The sequence below is a fragment of the Cetorhinus maximus genome, chromosome 6 (genome assembly GCF_964194155.1).
Source record: "Cetorhinus maximus chromosome 6, sCetMax3.hap1.1, whole genome shotgun sequence".
Classification (NCBI taxonomy): domain Eukaryota; kingdom Metazoa; phylum Chordata; class Chondrichthyes; order Lamniformes; family Cetorhinidae; genus Cetorhinus; species Cetorhinus maximus.
The window spans coordinates 107,723,398-107,749,669 of record NC_135884.1 but is presented as its reverse complement, the minus strand read 5'-3'; the positions used below and the strand labels follow the sequence as shown (position 1 = coordinate 107,749,669).

The window sequence follows — 26,272 nt, the reverse complement described above, 5'->3', positions numbered from 1 at the left end:
CTTCAACAAAACCTAACATCTCTAATCAGAATGTTGAAGGAGTGTTGATGGCATCAGATGACAGGACAAAAAAAAGCAAATTGTCTTAAAGTTGCATTGACAATTTGCTCATCCCTCTTGTTACAGATTAAAATTCCTACCAAAGGACGCAGGGGTAGTTGATGATGAATACTCAAAACTCTCTGAAGAGATTACTGAAGAAAGTGATACATGCAAAAAGTATAGGAGGACACTGTCACAGCCTATTCTCAGTCTCCCATTAACAGGAGACTTTAAATCCATTGCTACTACTTGATTAAAGGTGTGGGATAAGGACAGAAACAGTTTCATCTTGCAATTTACAGACATGCAACCAGATTCAGTCTTTCTATAGCAATACATGGTAAAGACATAAGTGATTGTAGCTAGATCACGGAAAAATGGATAGGGACTGGACGGGAAGCACTGGCTAAATTCCTGTCTGACAATGGGGGAAATTTGTCAATGACAAGTTTGGAGACATGTACGAAATATGAACATTGTAGTTATGAAAGCTGTAGCATGGACTCTGTGAAAGAAATCACGCTGTGATCGATGTGATGCTCCATAAGATCTTAGCCGACCAACCAACTTGCAAGCTAACACCTGCCCCGGCGTGGGCGGTCCATGCAAAGAATTTGCTTCAAATGGTTGGAGTCCATATGAATTGGTCTGTGGGAGGAATCTTGAAATAGCTTCTGTGCTGTGTGATAATTCCCCCACCCCTCCACACCGGCCCAAGCAGGGACCGTTAATTACTTCCACTTTTTTTGTGCACTTGAATGGCCTACATGCAGGGAGAAGGGCATTCATCAAAGCAGAAGTCTCAGAAAATTTGACAAGCTTTACAGCTTTGCATAAGACCATCCGAGAGAAATTTTAATCCTGAGGATTTAGTGTACTATAAATGAGAGGGTCAAAGAGTTAAAAGGTCCAGTTAAGGTGATAGTGTTATGGGAAGACACAATTCTCCAACATGGCAGTCAAACCATTGAGGTCCATTCATCTCGTTTAATCAGGATTGATTATAAACTTTCAGAATCTGAGCAACTAATAGAATACAATGAGACACCCTGTACCTCACATACTCATATTTTAGACAGTTATGAGGAACAGAAACGGTAGATGAGGGGCCAGATGATGATAGACAAAGTGGTACTTACACACACAGAAGGGCTATTGTACCCAAAGGACAATTTCATACTAAGTTAATACATATCAATACTAAGGTAACGCACATACCAGAAAGGTCAAGTGAATGGAGGGATGTGACCATTGTAGCAAGAGGAGGGAAAATCACAGGAAATTCAAACAGTGGCTAAATGTCCAAGATGATGGATAATTGGTAAGAATTATAGACTGGCAAAATGAAGTGAAACAGTGGAAAGCAAGAAAACGCAGTGCGAATCCACATTGTGCATCTGGGAGTGACCCTGGTACTAGGAAAGTCACATACTGGTGATAGAACCTCTGATCTTGGGAGGGAGAGATCCTGTAGCAGTATTCCAGAAAGACTTAGGGGGGCTAGTAGAGGCCATAGCTTGTCTCGGTCATGCAATAGAACAAGGACTATCGAACAATCTAGGAACACAACTAGAATAGAAGCCCTTATGATCAGGAAGTTTTGGTGGCTGCAAACAAATTAGAATATAAATTAATAAGAGGCAAAAAAGAGAGTTTGGACAGTTGGAAGCAATTTGGTGCCTACTCTGAAAGCCTGTTGGGGACTGCCAGCCTTATCTCGCAGATGGATATTTATGGAAATAGGTACATATAAGGCTAAAGTGAGATTAGCGGGCCTGCCTTTTGAAGCTAGCCTTGGAGATCAAGATGTTACAGTAGATTCCCCCATGGCAGGAAAAGTAATCTTGAAAATTTTCTTAGCTCTGTTGGTCATATTTCTGTGGGAATGGAAGTCACTTAATTATACAAGCTCCATTTTGCGAGGTGCAAAATTTCAAAGCGAAGTGTTTATGAAACCACCTAAAGAAGTGAGTTATGTAGAAGGGGAGCTGTGGAAATTAAACAAATGTGTTTATGGATTGAATGATTGTCAAGGGTATGGATTTTTTGGTTAGGTCTGTTTTACTCAAAGTAGATGTACTCAACTGAAAGCAGATCCAGCAATGTTCTACTGGTATTACAAAGAGAAACTCACAGGCATCTTTATGATGCATGTCAATGATTTTCCATGGGGATGTTCAGCGAAATTTGAACAACTTGGATCAGAGGGGAATTTAAGGAAGTCAGGCTTTGAGGGCCTTTAATTGCATAGACCTGGATTTTCACTGAGTAGGGATGACTCGGGAGCCCATTAAAGATGATGAGCGGTTTCCGATGTCAATATTCCCGACCCTATTCCAGGCTCTCTAATTTTCAGGGATGCCTTTAAATGGTGCAGGCTGGTTCCTTTCCGAAGCTTGCGTCCAGCACTCCCGGCCTGGCTGGCACCATTGTGTGGATGGGCATATCCTAGTCCTCCGCAATTATCATGGAGTCGGGCCAGGTTTTTAAAGAGTCGTGGTTCACAGCCCCTCGGAGGAGTAATGAGCCCAAGTATGCATGAGGGGATCTTTTAAAAGGTAAGTTCAAACGGTTCCCCATGCCAAGTTACGACCGTCACTCACCCTCTCAGTCTCCTCATGACTTGAATGTAGGAGGGTTGATTAGTAAGTTCGTGGATGACATGAAAATTGGTGGGGTGGTAAATAGTGAGGAGGATAGCCTTAGATTACAGGAGGACATAGACAGGCTGGTCAGGTGGGCTGATCAGTGGCAAATGGAAATTAATCCGGATAAGTGTGAGGTGATGCATTTGGGCAGGACAAACAAGGCACGGGACTACACGATGAATGGTAGAACCCTGGGAAGTACCGAGGATCAGAGGGACTTTGGTGTACATGTCCACCGGTCCCTTAAGGTAGCAGGACAGGTAGATAAGGCAGTTAAGAAGGCATATGAGATACTTGCCTTAATTAGCCAAGGCACAGAATATAAGAACAGGGACGTTATGCTAGAACTGTATAAAACGCTGGTTAGGCCACAGCTAGAGTATTGCGTGCAGTTGTGGAATCCGCATTTTAGGAAGGATGTGATTGCACTAGAGAGTGCAGAGGAGATGTACCAGGATGTTGCCTGGGCTGGAGAGTTTTAGTTTTGAGGAAGGATTGGACAGACTGGGGTTATTTTCCCTGGAGCAGAGGAGATTGAGGGGGGACATGATTGAGGTGTATAAAATTGAGGGGCATAAATAGGGTAGACAGGAAAGAACTTTTCCCCTTGGAGGAGGGATCAATAACCAGGGGGCATAGATTTAAGGTAAGGGGTAGGAGGTTTAGAGGGGATGTGAGGAAGAATCTTTTTCACCCAGAGGGTGGTGGGAATCTGGAACTCACTGCCTGAAAGAGTAGTAGAGGCAGGTACCCTCACAACATTTAAGTATTTGGATATGCACTTACGATGCCATGGCATACAAGGCTATGGGCCTAGTGCTGGAAAATGGGATTAGAATAGTTAGGTACTTGTTTGACCTGGGCCGAAGGGCCTTTTTCTGTGCTGTAGACCTCTATGACTCATGTCCCCTATGCTAAGGTTTGGCACTTACATGACCAGTGACCCACTGTACACTTTCTAGAACCAATGAACATCATAGTCTATAGTAGGATGTGCAAAAAAACACTTTGAAAAAATATATAATCCATTGATAACTTTCTCCTATGCTTGAAAAAAAAAATCTGGACTAAGCTAATTAAAAAAAGTGTCAATCATCCAAGCTTTTTGAAGTTTCAAAAACCACAAACCCTTGAAGCCATTTAATTTGTGTCAACAAACATTGTGAAATTGATGGCAGAGAGCCTGATCTGGCAATTCAAACAGTGTTTTCTCTGGGACAGCAGGTGTTCTCCTATTATAATAACTATCTTGGCATTCAACTAAGCCTTATTATGTACACTTGGCTGAGAGCCCAGACAGCTATTATAATATGAGAATACCTCCTCCCAAGAGAAAACACTGTTTGATTGAAAGCTCAGGCTCTCTGATCTCTGTGGTCAATTTCACAATATTTGTTGATACAAATTAAATGGCTTCAAAGGTTTGTGGTTTTTGAAACTTCAACGGGACTGTATGATTGACACTTTTAAAAAAAATATTTACCACTATAGACTACAGTTTTCATTGGTTCTAAAGTGTACAGTGGGTCAATGGATATGGAAATGCCAGAGCTTGGCAAAGGGTGCATGAGGGGATATAGGGTGGGTGGGTGGGGGGGCATGAAGTGGCATGGATGGGGCATGGGGAGTGTTTGGAGGCTGATGGGGGTGTGAAGGGTGAGGGCTGGAGGGCTTTTGTGTTTTGTTCACATGTGGATATTGAGGCGGGCCTATTAAATAACCCACCTCTGTACCCGGCAGCCTCTGTAGCTGCCCCTGCAATCCTTACTGGGTCAGCTGGCTAAGCTCCAGCCCGCACCCAGCCTCTAGCAATGAAGATCCCACCTTCGCGGACACTTTCTCCCAAGGCGGGCAGGCTGTGCTGAGAATTTTCCTGATTCCTCCTACCCAACTCGAGGATGAAAATCCAGGTCATAGGCTTAGATATTAATCAAAATAGGTTGGGAATCATCTTGAACAAACAATCATATCTAGAAAGTGTTACATATTTCCTGATAAATCAGGCAAGGTCGTCGCAGAAAGATGATCTTGCACCCAAAGAAGAAACATAAGCTTGATTAGACAGTTAGATTAGCTATGCACTCAGACAAGACCCTATGCCATCTCAGAACTATGATGAAACACACTACAACAGAGGAGGCTTTGAAGGCAACTAAAACAAGAAGTTAAATTTGGGAAAATGCACACTCAAGTTTCCAGCCTTGTGTGACCAGAGAGACATGAGATTAGTCCTTTTCAGTGATGCTTCCCATGGCAATCTTCCAGATGGGTGTTCGAGTACAGATTTGTAACATTCTTGTGAAAATGGAAATTGTTGTCCTTTGGCCTGGGAAGCCATGAAATTAAAAGGGGTGGTTTAAAGTACTCTCGCTGCAGAAAAACTGGCTCTAAGTAGAAGTAATGGAAAAATGATTTTATTTATCAAACATTTTGAGAGAAATACTACACAAGGGGCATTCTGAGAAAAATTTGCCCATTAAATGCTATGTAGATAACTGTTCCCTATAGGATAATGTCTGTTCGGCAAAATGTGTGACTGAGAAAAGATTAAGGATTGACCTTGCTGGTACTAAAGAGATGTTAGAGAAAAGAGATCTCCAAGACAAAATGGGTGGAAGCAAGTCACCAATTGTCAGATTACTTTACAAAAAGGAATGTTTGCTCAGGAAATTGGTCCTAGGAGAGGGATGTCCTGTTTTTTTTCAATTCTTTCATGGGACATGGTTGTCACTGGCTATGCCAGCATTTTTAATGCCCATCGCTAATTACCCTTGAGAAGGTGGTGGTGAACTACCTTCTTGAACCGCTGCAGTCCATGTGTTATAGGTACACCCACAATGCTGTTCAGAAGGGAGTTCCAGGATTTTGACCCAGTGACAGTGAAGGAATGACGATATAATTCCGTGTCAGGAGAACTTGCAATTGGTGGTGTTCCCATGCATCTCCTGCCCTTGTCCTTCCAGGCGATAGAGATTGTGAATTTAGAAGTCGCTGTCGAAGCAGCCTTAGTGAGTTGCTGCAGTGCATCTTGTAGATAGAACACACTGCTGCCACTGTGTTGGTGGTGGAACGAGTGGATGTTGAAGGTGGTGGATGGGGTGCCAATCAAGCAGGCTGCTTTGGCCTGGATGATTGAGTGTTTGGAGCTGCACTCAACTAGGCAAGTGGAGAGTGTTCCATCACATTCCTGATCTGTGCCTTGTAGATGGGTAGACAGGCTTTGGGGATTCAGGAAGTGAGTTACTTGCCACAGAAATCCTAATCTCTGGCCTGCTTTTGTAGCCACAGTATTTATCAAGCTGGTCCAGTTCAGTTTCTAATGAGTGGTAACCCCTAGGATTTAGATAGCGGGGGTTCAGCAATGGTAAGGCCATTGAACATCAAAGGGATATGGTTGGATTTGAGATGGTCATTGCCTGGCACTTGTGTGACAAGAATGTTACCTACCAGTTATTAGTCAAAGCATGAATGTTGTTTAGGTCTGCTGCATGTAGACATGGGCTGCTTCTGTATCTGAGGAATCGCAAATGGTGCGGAACATTGTGCATTCATCAGTGAACATCCCCATTTCTGACCTTATGATGGAGGGAAGGTCACTGATGAAGCAGCTGAACATGGTTAGAGGACACTACCCTGAAGGACTCCTGCAGTGAGGTCCTGGGAATGAGATGATTGACCTCCAACAACCACAACCATCTTCATTTGTGCTAGGTATGACTCAAACCTCTGGGGAGTTTTCCCTAATTCCCATTGACTCCAGTTTTGCTGGGACTTCTTGATGCCACACTCGGTCAAATGCTGCCTTGATGTCAAGGGCAGGCACTCTCACCTCCCCTCTGGAATTCAACTATTTTGTCCATGTTTGAACCAAGGCTGCAATGAGGTCAGGAGCTGAGTGGCCCTGGCGGAACCCAAACTGAGCATCAGTGAGCAGGTTATTGCTGAGTAAGTGCTGCTTGATAGCACTGTCGGCTACCCCTTCCATCACTTTGCTGATGGTGGGGCGGTAATTGGCCAGACTGGATTTGTCCTTTTTTTGTATTATAATGTGTTATACAGAATATGGAAATTTACTTTTCTTAGGTTTGTTTTGTAATTGTTAGATTGTATTATATGCTTTATTTAAAGAAAAGGGAATCTGTTAACGTTATGCCAATTGTCTTGTTAAGATACACAGGCGGAGGGCATTGTTTAATTACCTACCTAGAGTACTTATAAACGGGGACGACTGGGGGAGAAAGTAGAAGGCAGAAATATGTAATGCTGCATTCTGTAAATAAACCAATTATCAAGAAAAGGATTTGTGTCCAGCATCGTACTTCACCAGCTGGCTTGGGATCCAATTAACAAGTTTTTAATGTATGTAACTTAGGGATGACATACATTTGACCCCGATTCCCACTTCAGAACTCAACTGGGGAAAGCATGCACCATGCAGTTTCAGCTGATGACCTCGCTAGAGATGAATCCAAAGGTACATTTTTATTTACTTTTATAGGGGCTGAAGGAGCGGAAATGCTATTCTAGGTTGCGGAAAAACAACCATGGATGTTGTTGTGCTGGGCCTCCCCAATTTCATGAAAGGGCACCTTCCCTCCAGCCAGGCTGCCTGATATTGTAGCAGCCTGGTATAGGTTGGATCGCCGCAGTAAGCTTGCTTTTAATCAGGAGCCTTATAGTCATTTATTAATCGGACTTGGTCCTCTGAAAATCGCAGAGTGAGAGTAACTACACCATACTGTCTTACATTTTTCATTGGTAACATACAAAATTCCAATGACGTGTTCTATACAAAAACAGTGACCACATTGATTATAGACTGAAATGTGCAAAACAAACACGGGGGGTATTTTTATGGACTGAAGAGGTCCATGCTAGCACAAAATCTGTATGTATTGTTTAACAGATGATCCAGTTGCTCACATAATGAAATTCCAGAAACCAGGGACCGACATAGCTATATTTTATCTACACAAAATGTTTATATTAGGAACGAAATATAATTTTATATTAGCTGCTTTTAAAAAGGTTCTTTGCTCATACCTTCAAGTTTTCTGATCCGATCAGCCCTAACGTCAAGTAGCTGTGCATATTGCCCCAGTTTAATCTCATATTCTCGATTATTATCTTCCATCTTCCGTGTCACAGTATCGACTTCACTCTAAAATTGAAACAATAGGCCAATAGGTAAAATAGATTACATAGTCCCTGATCATACTTGTGAAATGTATCTGCCAAGGTTTTACTCAGGGAAAAACAGGGAAGTTATTTTAAATATATAAAGAACCTTGGTTAGACCACTCTTAGAGTACTATGCTCAGTTCTGGTTTCCACATTACAAAGTATGTAAAGGCACTGGGAAGGTGCAAAAAAAAATTACAAGCATTCTACCAGAACTGAGAGGTTACAATTATCAGACATAACTGAACAAGTTGAAGCTCCTTTCTCTAAAAAGGAGAAATCTGAGGGGTGACTTAACAGACATCTTTAAGAAAGATTGATGTACAGAAGTGTTTCCATCTATGGGAAAATCCAAAAGGAGGGGCCTTAAGTATAAGGCAGTCACTAATGAATCCATTGAGGAATTCAGAAGAAATTTCTTTATCCAGTGAGTGAGTGTGAAACTAGCTCCCAAACGGAACAGTTGAGATGAATAGCATAGATGCATTTAAGGGGAAGCTAGATGAGTACTTAAGGGAAAAAGGAACAGAAGGTTATGCAGATAAGGTTAGATGAAGAAAGGTGGGAGAAGGCTAGTTTGGATCATAAACACTAGGCCAGCTGGGTCGAATGGCTGGCTTCTGTGCTGTAATTCCTATGTAGTTCTATGTAAGTCATTTGTTGATATATAGTAACCCTGAGCTATTCAGTCTTCAACTGCTTCCTCTGGATTTCTCTAATTCTTTCAAGCAAAATGTACAGCACAGATGAAAATAAGTAGAGAAGTCATCATATACTACAGGTACTGGGGTAATGATACGATCATGTTCTCTCTGAGGGAAGCAAAGAGAGCATGATTGAGGGATAAGGTGACAGCATTGTAATCCTGATTCTCCAACCTGTGCTCCCTCTAAGCGTGCTTCTCCAGGAGCACAGGATAATGGAATTAACCTTATTAAGTAATCTTTATTATGGCGTATTACATTTCTAATTTACCTAATTGAGAACCAGAGCTCAAATAGGCATTAAAGACCCAAACACAATCCAAAGGAACAGGAGTAAGCCATTCAATCCTCAAGTCTGTTCAGACATTCAATTCGAATATGGCTGCTTTGTACCTCAACTCCATTTACCCACATTTGTTCCATATTAATCGACATACGTACCTAATGAATAGGTTTTGATCTCAGTTTTGAAATTTTCAATTGACCCAGCATCTACAGCTTTTTGATGGAGCAAGTTCTAGATTTCCACTGGTCCTCATGTAAAAACAAAGTTCCTGATTTCACTCCTTAAAATTGAAGCTAGATCATTTAGGTTACACCATCTTGTTTTGGGTTCCCTGACTGGAGAAATATTTCCTTTTATAATTTTAAACACGTCATTTAGGCTGGTCAATATTCTAAACTCCAGGAAATGCAAGCCAAGTTTATGGAATCTGTCATCATATTTAAGCCCTTAAATCTGGTATCATTTTATTTGTGTGCAGCTCAGTACCTGATATTGAATTGTAATCTGAGAAGAAGTCAGGCAATTTAACTGATGATCATCCCAATCACTAATACTGCCATCCTACGTTGCAAGTTTGTTCTGGGTGCCCTTAAAGAATATGACAATGATTCATCCTGTTGGCCGGTAGGTAATATGGATCATTGGCAAGTTGGTGTGCTAGGATCTGTACAACCTAAAGGAGTGAAAAACAGCTTCCAAAGCTTTTTGCCAATAAAAATTTTGTGAATGTGGTAAAAATGTCTAAATGTTGCACTAACAAGGTACTTTGGGAGGTGTCAGCCTTGAGTCAGTAGGCAGCACTGTCACCTCAGTCAGGAGGTTCTGGGTTAAAGTTCCATGCCAGAGACTTAAATGCAAAAATCTACTGAGGGAGTGCTGTACTGTCAGGGGTGCTGTCTTTCAGATGAGCTATCAAAGCAAGGCCCCATTTGCCCCCTCAGATGGACAAAAGATCCCATGGCACTATTTTGAAGAAGAGCTGAGGGATTATGCCCAGTGTCCTGGTCCTTATTTATCCCTCAACCAACATCACAGGGACAGACTATCTAGTTATTATCACATTGTTGTTTCTGGGAGCTTGCTGTGTTTCCTCCATCACAATAAAGACCATACTTCAAAAATGCTTCATTGGCTAAATACTTTGAGACTTTGCTGGTCATGAAAGGCTCTATATGGAGGCAAGTCTTTCTTCCATTCTATATTTATCAAGTATTTACCTTATATTTCATTTTTGCTCTAATCTTCCTATATATCTAACTTTTGACATGTGCCTTTTTCCCCCTAATTGAAATATATTTAATCTGTATCATATTCATCTTGAACCTAAAATCCCACAATTCTTGAGGGTCCAAGCAAGTTCTATTAGTTTCACTGCATACATCAGTATTAGCACAGCGGCTGGTTAGAGATGTGAAGGCAGGGAGCAGGAGGAATCTGTGGCAGAGGGAAGATGCGTGGGCTCAGATCCAGCAGATGAAGAAGAGCATAAAGAAATATTTGGTCCTTCCACGGTTTTCTGACACCTTTTGAATGAAACTCAGAAGACTGTCTAAGTGCAGGACCCAAATAGGCCTTTGCCCCTTTGATGGGCTACAAATCCACCAGTATAAAGTACTGTACACCTGTCTCTTGCTATTGTAGACTGAGCTCAACCACTGGAGATGGAATTTCTGGGAATGCTGATAAGTTATCATCCTTCCAGTACAACTTCCATTTTTTAGGTTAGGCTATAATGAGGTGGCTGCAATAACTGCCCAGTTCTGTCACACCCCTAAGTATCAACAGAACAAGGCAAATACCCAACATATCCAGTTCCTGCCCAAATTTTCACCCCTGCTCGTCTCCATCTTCTTAACACTCCAATTCAGCCCTTTCGCTGAAGACATTTGGAGTCCTTGTACTTGGGTATCTTCCATTGCTGGTCTACTGTTGATTAAGGTAATTAATCTGAACTAGATCCCATGATGTGCATTATTCTGAATTAAGGGTCAAAAGAGGAATATCATAGATGGGTTTTTGGCTATAAAATAATCCATATTGTTTACTAACAAAGCACCTATGTAGAATGTGCGGTATAGAAGAATGAGGCTACTTCAGCTCATGAATCATCAATTTACTGCTCCTAGACAAGTACATTACAGTTTTTGATAATACCTACATATATTTCCAGGATGTTTATTGCACCAATCTGAAGCAGAGATAAGTTGAAAAATGTTGTAATTGATCAATTTTACTGAAAGACTTTCAAACTGTAACAGAATTAGATCAAATTAAAAAGTTTAGCGGGGAGGGGAAAATCACATAGGAGTTGCATCAGAATATGATGAGATATGACAAATTGGACTGTTTTTAGTGAAAAATATAAGCTTGGTCAATGCAGGCTGCAGCAATGTATTGCATGAGAGTACAATCTTCTGAGGGTACCCTTGAATTTAAAAGAATGGTCAGAAGCCAAACATAATATATGAATTTCTGCAGGTGATGTTTTAAATCAATTATCTTACTCAACAGAATGTATAAAATAAAAATTATTGATTTAAAATATAGATAACACTTTTAAAATGGCAAAGATATCTGTACTAACTTCATGGACCATTTGTTGATTTCAAGCGCAAATAAAAGGAAACTCTAACCTGCATTTTACTTATGGAAGCCCTTCTGTTTTATATGCGTGCATTCCTTTTTCAGTTATAAGGTTACAATTCCATAGACTTACAGATTCGAAAATTACAATATATAGTCAACCTTGGCGCCATTTAAATTGACTGCATTATTTAATTTGAAATATGTTTCTTATTCCTTCATAATGCACATTTTCCTATTCATTAGAGTTGTTACAAAAAGTACTGGATTACTGAGTTTCAGTATTCATATAAACAAACATTATTCATTTTCTGTAAGAACCCCTTTAAATTATATATAATTAGCTGTTTTCACTATGATGCTAGAACTCGGCTAACTTACCTATTATATACATGATATTTAATATAGTGCATCATTGATGGGATTTTGTAAAGAGAAAATAGAATTCAAAAATAAATTACACTTTATCAAAAGAATAGTTATAAACTGAAAATGGTTTTCATTCCCTTTCACTGGGCTTAAAGATCAGCTTGACTGCAGGAGTCAAAAGATATTATTAATATGCCTGGTTTCTAATAACTACGTCTATATAATCTTTTCAAAAGCTCTGAAGGAAAAGAAATCCAAATAGTCTCTTTTTATTACAAACTCTTTTCATATAATTAAATTATTATATTTTTCTGCTGCATTGGAATTTTATATGGCATCGAGTCTAATAACAAAGAAGCAGGTATTTTATTATTAATGCAACAGCTGCAACTTGTAATTTAACGTTGCATTCAATTTTTGTCTCATTGGGAAAAATTACTATACTTTCTCTTAATTGCTTTCTTAAAAATGTCCTGGTTCAGAATAGCAAGCCTAGGTTTACCTAAAGCAGACACAATTCTTGATGTTTAACAATTTAGCTACACTATAAATTACACAAAAACTTTGACGATATGCATTTTGGAGTTATCAGTCGTCAGAACTATTTTCCATTAAACTGAGAATGTATTAAACCGGCGGCATATTTAAGGCTTTTTAATATATCCAAATTGCCACTTTTAGAGTGAATTGCTTCCACATTCACCACAATACGTGGCAGTCACACTTCTCAAGCTTTTCTCCTACCCACAATTTGTTATATCAGCCACTAAAAAAATATAGGCTGGCTTGATGGAAAATTGATTTGTTTTGTAGTTTACTTCAGGCATCTGTTTCTTCACAATTTTATAAAATTGGAATTGACAGGGTGTAAAACAGAATTTTATTTACTTTTTGTCTAAACACATTATAGGGCAGAACTTTTAGCTCGGCGTGTGGGCGCTGCCCAACCCACTCGAGCGTAAAATAGTGAGTGTTGATGCTGGGCAAGCGTCCTGACGTCATCCCATGCTCGTGCGATATTTCAGTCGATGGGAGCGCACCTAAGTTGGAAGCGTGCCCGCCGACAATTAAGAGGGCAATTAAGCCCATTAAAGTTCCAATTGTCCCTGATTTTTTTTTCATGGTCCATCCAGCCTTACAGTTGGTGGACAGGCGAACTTTGCATTTTTGTTGAAATCTCATCATTTATATGTTCAGGTGGCTGATTCTGATGCGTGAACACTTTTTCCCCCCAGATTTTACAATCTTTTTTTTAAAATCGCTTTTAAATTCTTCCGCTCCCCGAGGCAACTCTCTAACTTCAGGGAGCTTTCATCCCGCGCCCACATTAGTGCTCGCCCTCCTCCTGTCCCCACCCCAACAGCGCTGAGCCTTTCAGCGCACATTTCACTCTGGCTACCCACTAATTGGCCAGCCAGCGTGAAATTGTGGTCGGGGGCCAATCGTGGTCGGCGGTCCGTTCCCCGGCTGATCCCAGACCTGCCAACTGCACCCGCCCGTCGAACTGAAAATTCTGCCCATAATGTTTGAATTAACTTACATGAAAAAATTCTATTTCCAACTCGGGATCAAGAAACAAAATCTAAACTGAAGCTCTGTAAATCATGCAATGTTTGCATTCTGGAGCCAGATACTTTAGCATTTATGAATTGTCCAATTCAAAGAAATCAGAAAACGTGTTGCACCTATAGTTCCAGATCATGCCTTTGATTTTCAACTTCTTAGCACCCGAAGGAGGGTAGAGGCTTAGAAATCTGGTAGAAATTAGTTGTACTGGATTCCTGGCTGGTTTTGGGTCCCACGCTATGGCCAGGTCTCGGATAGGCATCTGAAACCCCTGAGCTAATCAGGCAGGAGTCTCATTTATGTATGCAAATAAAGGTAGCAAAACACAAAGGTGCTGTGCCATTTTCTGGTCCATGAGTGCATTCAATACTGAATCTCAAATACTTGCATGAAAATCCAGCAGGAAGGAGGCCTGGGGTGAACTTGCATATGGGAGGGCGTTTAAAAGGCTCACATCTTTTTAAAGACAAGTGCATTAGGTCTTTTAAAGACCTTTCCTGCACTTGTTTCAGCTGACATTAAGGCTTTCAAGAACATTTATGCCAATTTCTATTTGTTTTGCCACAAAATCTTTTTGAGTTGATGTGTTTGGAAGGATCACTGGCCAGTTAGACTGCCTGAGAGGTATTGCGTCCCTCTTGTTTGTTTGTACCTACATCCTGACAGCTGCAGAGAAAGCATAGTTCATTTTGGCATATGTGGTTAATGGAGGATCCTCTTTCCAAGAAAAGTGTGCCAGCAGATCTCCCAGTGGCATCACAATGAAATATGAATACTATCTATTTTTTATGCTGGAAAGCTCTTTAGAAGCAGCCAAATCATAGCATGGCATTCCATGAAAAAAAATAAAAACAAAAGTGCTGGAAATACTCAGCAGGTCAGGCAACATGTATGGAGAGAAACAGAGTTAATGTTTCAGGTCGAGATGACCTTTTATCATTAAATATCAAAAGATTTCATAATGTAACAGCCAAAGAATGGTAAGAGTAAAATTACCGAAGTTTGTGCCCAAATGAAGTGTGAATGGCTACATAGCAATCATGTGAATGCAACATGAAGGGATAAAGAAAGCAACAAGACAAGATCAACACAGCAAAGCAAACAAGAAAGGGAAGAAAACACAGAACAAGGTGAAGGCAGAGGTTATGATCTAAAGTTGTTGAATTCGATGTCGAGTCCAGAAGGCTGTTAAGTGTTGAGTGGAAAGATAAGTTGCTATTTCTCAAGATTACGTTGAGCTCCAGTGGAACACTGTAACAGGCCAAGGACAGGCAGGTAGCATGGGAGCACAGTGGTGAATTATAATGACAAGGAGGTTCGGGATCATGCTTGTGGACTCAACAGAGGTGTCCCACAAAGCGGTCACCAAGTCTGTTTGGTCTCCCCAGTGTAGAGGCATGAAAGAATGTATGCCAGGATAATGAGGAGCTCATGCTGTTTGTTAGCAACATGCCAATATACCATCCATTATTTCTGTAGACAGTGACAAATCTAACTGGAATTGACTGTGGTAACTCATCAGCTCAGCGACTGGAATGGCAGAGGAACAGATTGAGAGTTAAGTCATGTGCTTCAAAGACACCAGCTTCTACCATACAGCAGAAAATACACACAAAGACAGGGACAATAACAATCTGCTATGGCCTGAAACTTGATCGCCCCCTTATAACAGACCTTTGCTTTGGAGTGGCAGCAAAAAACCTGTTCCAAGTGTCTCAGACAGTGGCATCTCATCTTCCCAGCCGTCGGTGAAGATGTCAGGTGTTAGGGCTGCAGACTCATGCATGTACTTAAGGATTTCTTTAATTTGGTAAACTACTGATCCTTCAGCCTTGGCAATGGTTATGCTTGGTTCAGATGCCTTTTAATGTGTTCCAGAAGCTTGCTAAATTTTTGTCCCCCTGTTTGTGACAATCACCTTCAATTGTTCCTATCCCTTTAAATTTGACTTGCAAAGAATTTTTCTCCTCTTGAGTTATTCCTCAACTTATCGGGATTGCACCTGGAATTGTAAATAATAAATGCAGGGGTGGATTTTGACAGCCTTCTTGCAGCCCACCTTGTTAGTTGTGATCTGAGATCACAAAGTCATCTCAGAAGGCACCGAGCCTGCCCTTGAGTTTCCATGAGAATGGAAAATCAAGCAAAACCAAACAATCTTACTAAAACAACAAACCACATGTATGCCAACCATTCAAACATGCCAACTTAACATCAAAGACATTCTTGCTTAAATGTAAATATATTGAAATGCTACTCAAGTAACAAGAGCATTGATGCTGTTCCTTGAAGAAACACACATTGAACGTATCCACCAGTACAACATAAAGGTGTGTTACAGGTTTTGACTGTGTTGCTTATAAGAACCATCCCAAATATTGCCTGGTGTGATATGTCAAGCAGGGTTGCACCAAGCTCAAGCACACCAGTAATACAGGAATTTCCTCTACAGCAATACAAGTAGGAGAGCTAACTACCTCTAATGTTTACAAACTATCACAAGTACAGTGACCTGTTTCACTGCTCCCTTCTGGTCAACAACCATCCATCTATCTCAAACTTTTAATAGCCACCACACAATGTAGGGCTATGAAGATGCCAACTGTAATGGAGAAGCAATTGTATAATGGAATTTACAAGAGAATAAATTTCTCCTTTTTCGGGTCAAAGATTTCATTTGGCAAGGTGGCAGAGAGAATATAACCAAATGTATGTTTACCCTCCAAGCATGGCAAAGGAACCTAAACCATTGCCTTCACAACTGTTCTTGGCGACTTGTCCAATAGTTAACACAGGATCTCAATCATCAATGTTAGCATCAAAATTCCTGTAATTACATCAACAACCAGATCCACAATGGAATTTCAAAAAAGCGGACTGGGAAACCTCCCAAAGGTCAATTGATACCAACAGCGGGAGGATTCCACCATTACTGATGCCTTTAACTGATTGCAGGAACTCCTAAAGCTGCCACAAAACAAAATGGCCCAGACCTTCCAGTCTCAGTGTCATCAGAGACTGGACATGTGACCCTAGATGTGCGTCAGGACCCCATGGAAGTCCAGATGTGATGACCTCTGTGGTAATTGCCTGGGAAGCTTTAATTTACAATGGGCAACTTCCCTGATCCATGGGGACCCTCCATGAATGTCTCAGACTCTGAGTCGTATACCTTGGACAATTCTGTGGGATTTATCTGAATGGTTACCCAGAAAATGTTTAGCAGATTAAAACCTCGTCCCACTCCTGGGTAACTACAGAACTGACTGCTCAATCACTCACACTGACCCCTGACTCACCCCCTGACCCCTGTCTACGTCCCTACCACCTGAGTACCTCTGACTATCCCACCAAGATCTATCCCCAGACCTGACCTGACCCGATCCGATCCGACTACCCCTCCTGCCAACACTAAACACCCCCTGACCACGCCACTATTCCTCAACCTGAGCTGGCTGCTCACCTACCATCTCACCCATCTGCTACCTACCCACTTGTAACCATACCCACCTGCCACCTCATCCCTTCCACCATATCCACTTGCCACTTCACTCATAACCACCTACCCCTGCTCTTATTCATCCAATCACCCATTCACTAACATTCACCCATTCACTAACATTCACACAGGACATTCAAACTTACCATGCAGCTGCTAATGTCATACAAAGGGGGTGTATCCAGTCTTCCCCCAACTCTATAGTGCTGCTATGAAGCTTTCAGAGGGATGATGTGCTCTGCATCTCTGGTAAAGCCGTGCTCAGAAGACCTGGCAAGAAATGCAGAGCAATGTTGAGGTGGGGCAAAGTTCAAGTGGAGCAACAATCCAACAATGATTCCTGCTCGTTGGAAGATATGAGCTTTCGACAAGCTTTATAGCGGCACCAAGATTGGCAACTATGTCCGATTCATTCACCTTGAACAAATTAAATGTCATCCTATTGACAGCCAAATATGGAAAAGCTACTGGTCGAGATAGTATTTAACAATAATTCTTAAAAGCACTGGGATCCAAAGTGAAGAGGTGATTGTTCTCCCTGAGATACAGGCAATCTATAAAATTCCATCTATAAGGGTAAGGTAAAATAAAAACAGAGTTAACATTTCAAGTTGATGATCTTCATCAGCAGCAAAGAAAAATAGAGATGTAAGTTTTTAAGCCAGTAGAACGGGGAAGGGGACAGGAAGAACAAAAGGCAAGGTCTGTGATTGGGTGGAGAACAGGAGAGTTTAAATAACAAAAATTCATCATGAAAAAGAGTGGTAATGGGCATAGTAAAGAAAAAAAGATGAGGCGTGAATGGCTATATAGCAGCCGTCTGAATGCGGCATGAAGGGATAAAGAAACAAGCCAGCTAAAATAAAACCCTTAAAGAAAAAACACAGGACAAGATGGAGGCAGAGGTTATGATCTAAAGTTGCTGAACTCAATATGAGTCTAGAAAGCTGTGCAGTGCTGAGACAAAAGATGAGGTGCTGTTCCTTGAGCTTGTATTGAGCTTTATTGGAACATTGTAGCAGGCCATGGACAGAAAGGTCAGGGTGGGCACAAGGGGTGGGGGAGTAAAACGACAAGCAACAGGAAACTTTGGGTCACACTTGTGGACTGAACGGTGGTGTTCTGTAAAGTGGTCCGCCAGTGTACTTTTGCTGTCCCAAACATAGAGGAGACCACTTCGTGAACAGTGAATACAGTATACTCAATTGAAAGAAGCACAAGTAAATCACTGTTTCACTGGGGCCTTGGATGGTGAGAAGGGAGGAGGTGAAAGCACAGGTGTTGCATCTCCTGCATTGGCACGGAAAGGTGCCATAGGGAAGGGAGGGGCTGTTAGCGGTGACTGAAGAGTGGACCAGGGTGTCGCAGAGGGAAGGGTCCCTTTGGAATACTGAAACGGGAGGGCAGGGGAAGATGTGCTTGGTGGTAGCAGCATACTGCAGCAGGCGAAAATTGTAGAGGATGATCCATTGAATACGGAGGCTGGTGGGTTGGAAGGTGAGGACGAGGGGAACCTTATCATGATTCTGGGAGGGAGAGGAATGGGTGACAGCAGAATTGCGTGAAATGTATCGGACATGACGAAGTGCCCTGTTAATCTCAGGGAGAGAATCCTCAATTGAGGCAAAAGGAAGGCATATCAGAAGTTCTGGTGTAGAAGGTTGCATCATCAGAACAGATGCGACGGTCAGGGTGAAACTAAGAGAATGGAATGGAGTCCTCACAGGAATCAGCGTGTGAGAAAGTGTAGTCAAAGAAGCCGTGGGAGCCTGTGGGTTTGTAGTGAATATTAGTTGATAGCCTATCACCAGAAATGGAGACAGAAGTCAAGGAAGGTAAGGCAAGAGTCAGAAATGAACCATGTGAAGGTGAGAGAAGAATGGAAATGGGAAAAAAAGTCAATGGGCAGAATCATCCCAGGTTCGCACTAAGTGCGGTACTGGGCAGGAAAAAGGATGTTTTACCGGCTGGCCACAATGGCGGCTTTTCATGCCATACCACCTCATTAATCATGCATTCCTGGGAAACACACCGTGCCTTTGGCGGGACATCCTCTCATTCGCTTGCCCTGCCGTCACCTCAGGCCTTCAGTAAACCAGGCGCCATACTTAAAGGCCAGCCCTGCAAAGAGCTAGCACTCTTCAAGGGATAGGAAGCTGATGTGAACTGATGGCTGCCAAAAGGTGGAAATATGCTGCCCCCAGATTTGGTGATGCCTCTCTCGAATGCCTACCGGACACAGCGGAGGCCTGCCACAATGTCCTCTACCCACACCTTCACATCTCCATCAGGTTTATATCCTCTGGAGCTCACGGCCTCATCCTGTCCATGGCTTTGCTCACCACAAATATTCCATGCAGTGCTATGTGTGCTGCTCACACTCTCTCGCCAATCCAGCATGGGAGGCTGTGGCAGCGGTGGTTTGTGCCAATGCCCTGCAAAAGAGGGCAGCCAACCAGTGCAGAAAGAAAATGAATGGTCTTATCTGTTCTGCCAGGCTAAGTCACTCTTCTCATCACTCTCAAAAACCCATCACACATCTACAGGGATCCCACCCCTCAAGTGTCAGGAAGATATAATAATTTTCATAATGTTCTGTGATTTATTGTAAAGTAGTGTAATAGTACATAATAGTAGGGTCTGTGTGCGGCTTAATTGAATTAAAGGCAACTGGCCTGAAGGCTTTGATGTAACAGAAGACAAGCTGGGTTTGAAATGTTAAGTTGGTAAACATAGGGGTAAAGGCAACATTCACATTTTTAAATAAACCAGGCTAGTTTGAATTCAAAAGAGGGAGTGAAATATTACACCTAGGCAGGAGAAGTTAAGAAACAGTGTTTATTTTTCTCAAAGATTACTGGTAAAATTGGTACTATGATAGATTTTGTTATTGAAGAGGTAAAAGTCCAAAGACATAATGAAACAATGGGAACTTGCATTCAAAGGGGAAAATATGTATAAAGGAGCAAAGTTACGTGTAAGGGTAGACTTTCTAAGATCTAACAAGTGTGAAAAGCCTTCAGCATCTAAGCCTCAAGCTGCTGTCTACAAAGAACTGAAGTTAAGAAAACTCACTTTGAATATGACTGTTTCAGGGTATTGTGCGTTACTTTGCCTGGGTCTTTTTAAAAGGTGTGTGTCTTACTGTTGCCTTAACAAAAGTGTAACTGGGGGTTTAGATTAATTAGGGGATTTGGAAGTTGTCATAGAAGTAATTTGTAGATCTATGTATATGCTTAAAATCATTTCTTCTATTAATAAAGGTTTAATTAATTTTTATAAGAAACCCATAAGACTTGGTGGTCTTATTGCTATTGAATTCAAGGTATGCATCTCGAAATTTATACAAATTGCAGAACAGTTGTGGCAGTTGTTTCAAGTTTCTCTTTGGGGTTTGAGCAGCTCTGCATTTACCATCGGCTGTGCCATAACATCAAGGAACAACACCACTAACTCTCACACACAGTTTCACATCTCCATCAGGTTTAGATCCTCTGGAGCTCGCAGCCTCATCCCGTCCATGACTCTGCTCACCACAAATGTTCCATGCAGTGCCATGTGTGCTGCTCACACTCTCTCTCCATCTGTTTTAATGCAGGAGAAGCTGGTTAACAGCAGCAGGAAGAGATCCCAGAACAGCAGTGGTATAGCCCACACTGGGCCCCTCACTCACTTTGAAGAGCGTGCCATCAGGCTGACTGTGAGGACACGGACTGTGAGGATGTGGGCCGTGCCTGCGGTGACAGGTCAACAGCAAATACCTACTTGAGGATCCTGGACCACGTCATCCCTCTCTCAACACAACTGCGTGCTCTCTCTCCTACTTTTGACTCTGTTGCCATACACTAATCATCTCTGCTTTGGCTCACAGAGAGCTCTGTCAAGCGACGAAATCCTCAGCCAGCCAGTTCCTCAGCTCCATCCAGGTCATCATCTCCAGCCAAGAGGACACCTCCTCCTCCATTGATGAGCTGGAAATAAGCAGCCTGGAAGACCCATCACAGTGTTTACCCACACCCTCCACCAGGGCAGAGGCACACATCTTGGTGGGACCTAGATCTAGCAGGCTCAGGTTCACAATCTGGTGGTCATCGCACGGACACATGTACACAGTAGGTGGAGATAAGTTCAGCTGAGCTCGCTGGCACTCAGAGGACTGCTGGGGAAGAAGCATTTGTGAGGTCCGAGTCTGATCTCAAGCCTATGGATTTGGCTTTCCAACGCAACGTGGAGGGTCAGCAGAAAGCAGGGGAACATCACGCAGAACTGTTGGAAGCTCTCAACAGAGTGGCACGTGTCGGAGGAGTGCATCCGCCTGCTCTCTGATGAAGTGGTGCCCACATGTGCCCATATGGAGGTCTCCATGGGAAGGATGGCAGACACTATGGAGGTCCTGGTCCAACAGAATTCGGAGATGTACGCAGGCCTGCACTTCATGGCAGTAGCCATGAGTGAGTTTCTGCAGTGACAATGCGAAAGAGAAACGGGGTACCTCGACGTCTCTCCAAGTGCTCCTTCCCCTCAAGGAGTCAGACCAGGGTCCTTGGGCACCTGAAGGAAGGAGGAGCAGCATCTGGACACCCTGGGCCATCCACTCAGCAATCTCAGACACTGTTCTCTCCCTCTGAGTCCCATTTGCTTGTTACCCCCTCAACTTCGTCCTCTGTGACCGCAGAGGGAGCAGCTGGCCCACAGGAGGACAGCCAAAGCAAGCCGGGGCCACCAAGTCCTCAGCTCTCCAGAGGACCCAGGCTGAAGTCATCAAAGGCAACAGGACCAACCATTGCATGGTCAGCACCTAGAAGAAAGGGTAGGCCTAGAAAAGTTAAGAATTTCTGATCACAAGTGGTTGCATAGGTGAACACATTTTGTCACCTTACAATCTGAAAATAATGTGTAATGGTGTCTTTCAGCTTCATTTTAGAGGCGTCGCGAGTCCTCCCCCTGCACCCCACTCAACTGGCAGTTTAGCTGCACACAGCCGGCCCACGAGTGATTCTGGAGGGAGAAGTGTGTATGTGGCAGGGCCTTTCGGAGCCTGGTGCGAGTATTCTCCCCTGCATGCGGATCCTTCCTCCATCGCACTCATCTCACTGTCCTGAGCATTTTCAATGCTGCCTGCTGGGGTTCCCTTTCAGTTGTCCATCTAAACCGACCTGCATCTCCACCCATCCACTAATTGCACTCTCATGCAGCACCTGTTCCTGCCCAACATGAGGCTTTTTTCACTTTCAATTTTAGAAGCATGGTACTGGTGAAGTTTGTCTTTAGCTCCCTAATCCTTTCCCCTCACCAAGACACGCATGTCCTTTTCCCATCACTGTTGGCCCCCCTGGCATCACCTTCTACCTCCCTACCGTCACCTACCAGCCGCAACCCTTTTCTTTCCGGGATGTCTAGGCGAATGTGTATGTTCCCTACCTTCCCCAGAGTCTCCCATCCACATTGACCTCCCAGGCTTCCTCCTTCCCACACCCAGGGCCTGTGTCTGCATCCAAGGCCCCATAAGCCACCATTGCTGTGCCTTCCACCAATACCATCACACCCTCACCCCCAACCCTACTGGCTCACTCTGCCCTCTCTCATTCTCACTATTCCATCTTAGCATGCCCTCTCTTATTCTCACAATTCCCTCTTAGCATGCCCACCCTCATTTCACTCCCCAGGAGACAATCATCGACTCCACAGACCCCTCCCTTGCACTATCACTAAGACATCACCCAACCCACCTTACTCCTTCCTTCCCCACTCCAAACTCCTTTCCTTACACCTTCCTCCCGAGTTGACGCATTCTCCCGTTACACCCTCCTCCCCCACCCCCCCATATTCCCTCCCCCAAACCTTACCCCCGCTGACACCGCCGTTCCCCCACCCCCACCGACATCATCATGCCTCCCCACCACGTCATACTTGTCAAGATACGTTCTGCACCAGCGTGGTTTCCCGCCGATGTGGGTGGTAAATTTGATGTGAGGGGATGATTTCGGCGAGCAGAACTTATAATAACATACAGATGTTTGAAAATGAAGTTCCCGACTTGCGGTGGCAGGAAATGCGGTCCACCATTGATGGGTGGAGTGGACGATTGTAAACTCGCTTCACGATGTCGTGAAACTGACTTTTGGCCTTCCTACCATGACACCCAACACCTATGGGCGTGGAAAATTCTGGCCAATGAATTTTTCCAGTTCATGGCGAGAGCAGGAGGCGGCATCGATACAGTCATCAATGTACTGGAAAAAGAAATTGGGGGTGGGGGGCGCGGCTGTCCCAAGTACGACTGGAATAATGAATATCCACATATTCCACCATTTTCACCAACTCAAGCGTAATGTGACCAGTTCATAGGTGCAGACAGAGGATAGAAGCCTATTTCAACTGATGGCGCCTTTAGCCAAATCTGCAAAAGACCACTACTTTGTATTCCACTTCAACACCCATCAAGCAAACTGAGCCCTGAAAGTCGTCTTTTGCAGTGCAGAGGTAAACTATGCCTAAAACCCCTCCTATTTAGAAGTCCTGCTCGAATGCATCCTACCATGTAGGGAGAACTTCCAGAACCTTGAAGAAACTAAAGAGCAGGGTCAGCCAAACCTAGAAACTCACCACACCCTACATGGAGAGCAGCTACTTAAATTCTCCTAACAGCAGCATTCATTTTGGTGTGCCCTACAGTGAAGTACTGCTCTCAGCATGGCTATCAAGTCTGCATGTCAAATCCATCGATGTGCAGCTGAACGTTACTGTGAGAGTTATCGACAGTGCACTTTTATCAACATCAGCACTCTGGCTGTCTGTGCTTGTAAATATTGCACGACCACATCTACACCATGAATAAGCAGTCTCCAGAGAATACAACCATCACATCAGCAAAGGGATGCCCATCCAGATCAATTTGTCCAATCTACATCAATATGTCTGAAATCCTCAAGGCCATTCTGGACACTGAAGCCCTTTGGTGAACTTAACAAGCCTTGAAGACTGACGGTATGATGCTTGGAAGATCTGCAACATGCCAAATGGGTTCCTTATAGAGGACCCCACAGTACAATCTTAAGGATCAAGCCTTCCTGGAAAATAGTCGACAATCATCAACTGCTTCTGAACCAGTCAGGTAGATGTTCCGCAGATGGAAGATTAAAGCATTCTCATTATGGTACTGCGGAGCTCCTAATTGGATCCTGGAGCAAATCATCAAACACTGCCCTCAGATGAAATTCACAGGTAGTCTACAAAATATCCATAATAAAAACAGAAAATGCCTGGAAAAACACAGCAGGTCTGACAACATCTGTGGAGAGAGAAACAGAGTTAACATTTCGAGTCTGTATGACTTCTTCAGAAATATCCACACTGTTACACCAGAAGCTTTGGTCTGGATACCTGACTTAGATGTTGATATTTGATTGTTTTTTCCGCATACTACCACACAAAAGAGGAAGAAGAATAACTATGCGAGTATTCTTATTTATATGCGGGATTCGGGCAATTTTAAAACAGTGCAAACTAAATTAGAGCTGATTTACAATACACTTGAAGGCAAAATCAGCTATCTGTTAATTTCTCAAATTTGTGCAGTTTTCAATACGCAGTATGAGTTTTATCTTCTTACTGCAAAATCTACTCCAATGTATTTAATCAGTTATAACAATAGACATTATTCAGTTTCTGAAAAACAAAATTCTCCTGCAACATCGTCCCTAAAACCTCTCGTCGTACCTTTTACGATGATTCATTTCAAATTAGGCACAGTTCACCTATCCAAAAACAATTTGATTACATAGCAAATTTAATACAACAAATATATTTACATCGTGCCTTTAATGTAATGAAGCATTCCAAGGCACTTCACAGGACCATTATAAAACAACTTTTGTTTATGACATCTTTGTCAATCTCTCCTTTGCTTCCACCTATCGCCGGCCTTCACCTGCTCCACCCCCCTTAAACAGTATAAATTTCATCGCATTTTTAATTCTCTTTAGCAGTGAAGAGTCATACGGACTCGATGTTAACTCTGTCTTTCTCTCCACAGATGCTGTTAGACTTGCTGAGTTTTTCCAGCATTTTCTGTTTTTGTTTTAGATTTCCAGTATCCTCAGTATTTTGCTTTTATCATGGCCTTAATGGAGACCTGGGTGAGGGGTGATGACACCTTCCCCTACCATCCACCACTTGCCCCGTCCAGCTTGTTGCAGTGGCAGTGTGGCTCTTATCACCAAATCACACTTTGGTCTGCCCCCTCCACCTCTGAAATATTCTCCTCGTTTGAACATCTCACCTTGTTCTACCCCTGACGCCACTCATTTATAATTCCTGTTCTCTACTCCCCATCTATGTATCATATCTTCACTGCTTTCCTCCCTCAGCCTCTGCACTGAGCAACTTCTCATCCTTGGTGATTTCAATCTTTGTTTCAAATCATCATGGTCTCTCCCGTCTGAGTTCACTGTTCTTCTATTCTCCAAACTCTCCCTCCATATAAACCCCCTCACCCATATTCACAGTCATCCCTCGCCATCTCACATGTTTATTACAGATAAGGCCATCTATGATCACTCCCTCATATCGCTCCCCACCAACATCCCCTTCCTTCTCCCAACCCGGCCTTCTTTTGTATCTGCCTCTGGAAAAAATTCTGTCATACATTTAATTTATAACTGCACTTTCAAAATCCCAACTGCTTGGCCTTTGGCCCATCATTCACCACAACATTTATGCAGCTACCAGTCTGCTCAACCACACTCTCACCTCCAAGTTTTATGCCCAAGTCCCCATTAAAACCATTACTCTCTCTCAACTTGGCCTTTCTGTCAGTATGGCCTTCAGCTCCGCTTCCTTAAGTCCAAGGGACACAGACTGAATTGGATATAGTGGGCCCCCACCCAATGCCCACAAAACTACTGACCATCTTCTTGGCTCTCATGTTAGCTGATATTGGCAATAGTTCTTTCTCCTCAGGTACTGCACCCCTCTCTTTCAAATCTGCTGTCATCATACCTCTCCTCCAAAAACCAACTCTTGACTCCACCTCTGAACTCCCTATCCTCTCAAGTCCTTGAATGTGCTGTTGCCTCCCAAATCTTTCTGGGGTCCCAATGTCTGAACCCCTCCAGTCAGGTTTCTGCCCCTGCCACAGTAGTGAAATGGCTCGTACCAAAGTCACAAATAACATCCTATTGGACTCTGTCAAAAGTAAACTAACTTTCCACATCCCATTTGACCCATGTGCAGCCTTAGACATGGCTGACCATACCATCCTCTTCCAATGCCTCTCCTCTGTTGCCCAGCTGGGTTAGACTGTATTCACCTGCTTTCATTCTTATCCGTCAAGTTGTAGCCAGGGAATCACCTGCAATTACTTCTCTTCCTGCTCCTACACCATTACCTCTAG

At 43.0% G+C, this 26,272-nt stretch overlaps 1 protein-coding gene across 7 annotated transcripts in view; it reads right to left on the bottom strand.

Annotated features, from left to right (window-relative positions):
* rpgrip1l (RPGRIP1 like) overlaps nucleotides 1-26,272 on the bottom strand; it is a 300,654-nt gene that overhangs the window by 141,833 nt on the left and 132,549 nt on the right. For all 7 annotated transcript variants that reach the window (XM_078544267.1, XM_078544272.1, XM_078544269.1 and 4 more), the window contains one exon: nucleotides 7,734-7,851. In XM_078544267.1, coding sequence (XP_078400393.1) covers nucleotides 7,734-7,851 — 118 coding nt within the window. The remainder of the gene's footprint in view (nucleotides 1-7,733; nucleotides 7,852-26,272) is intronic.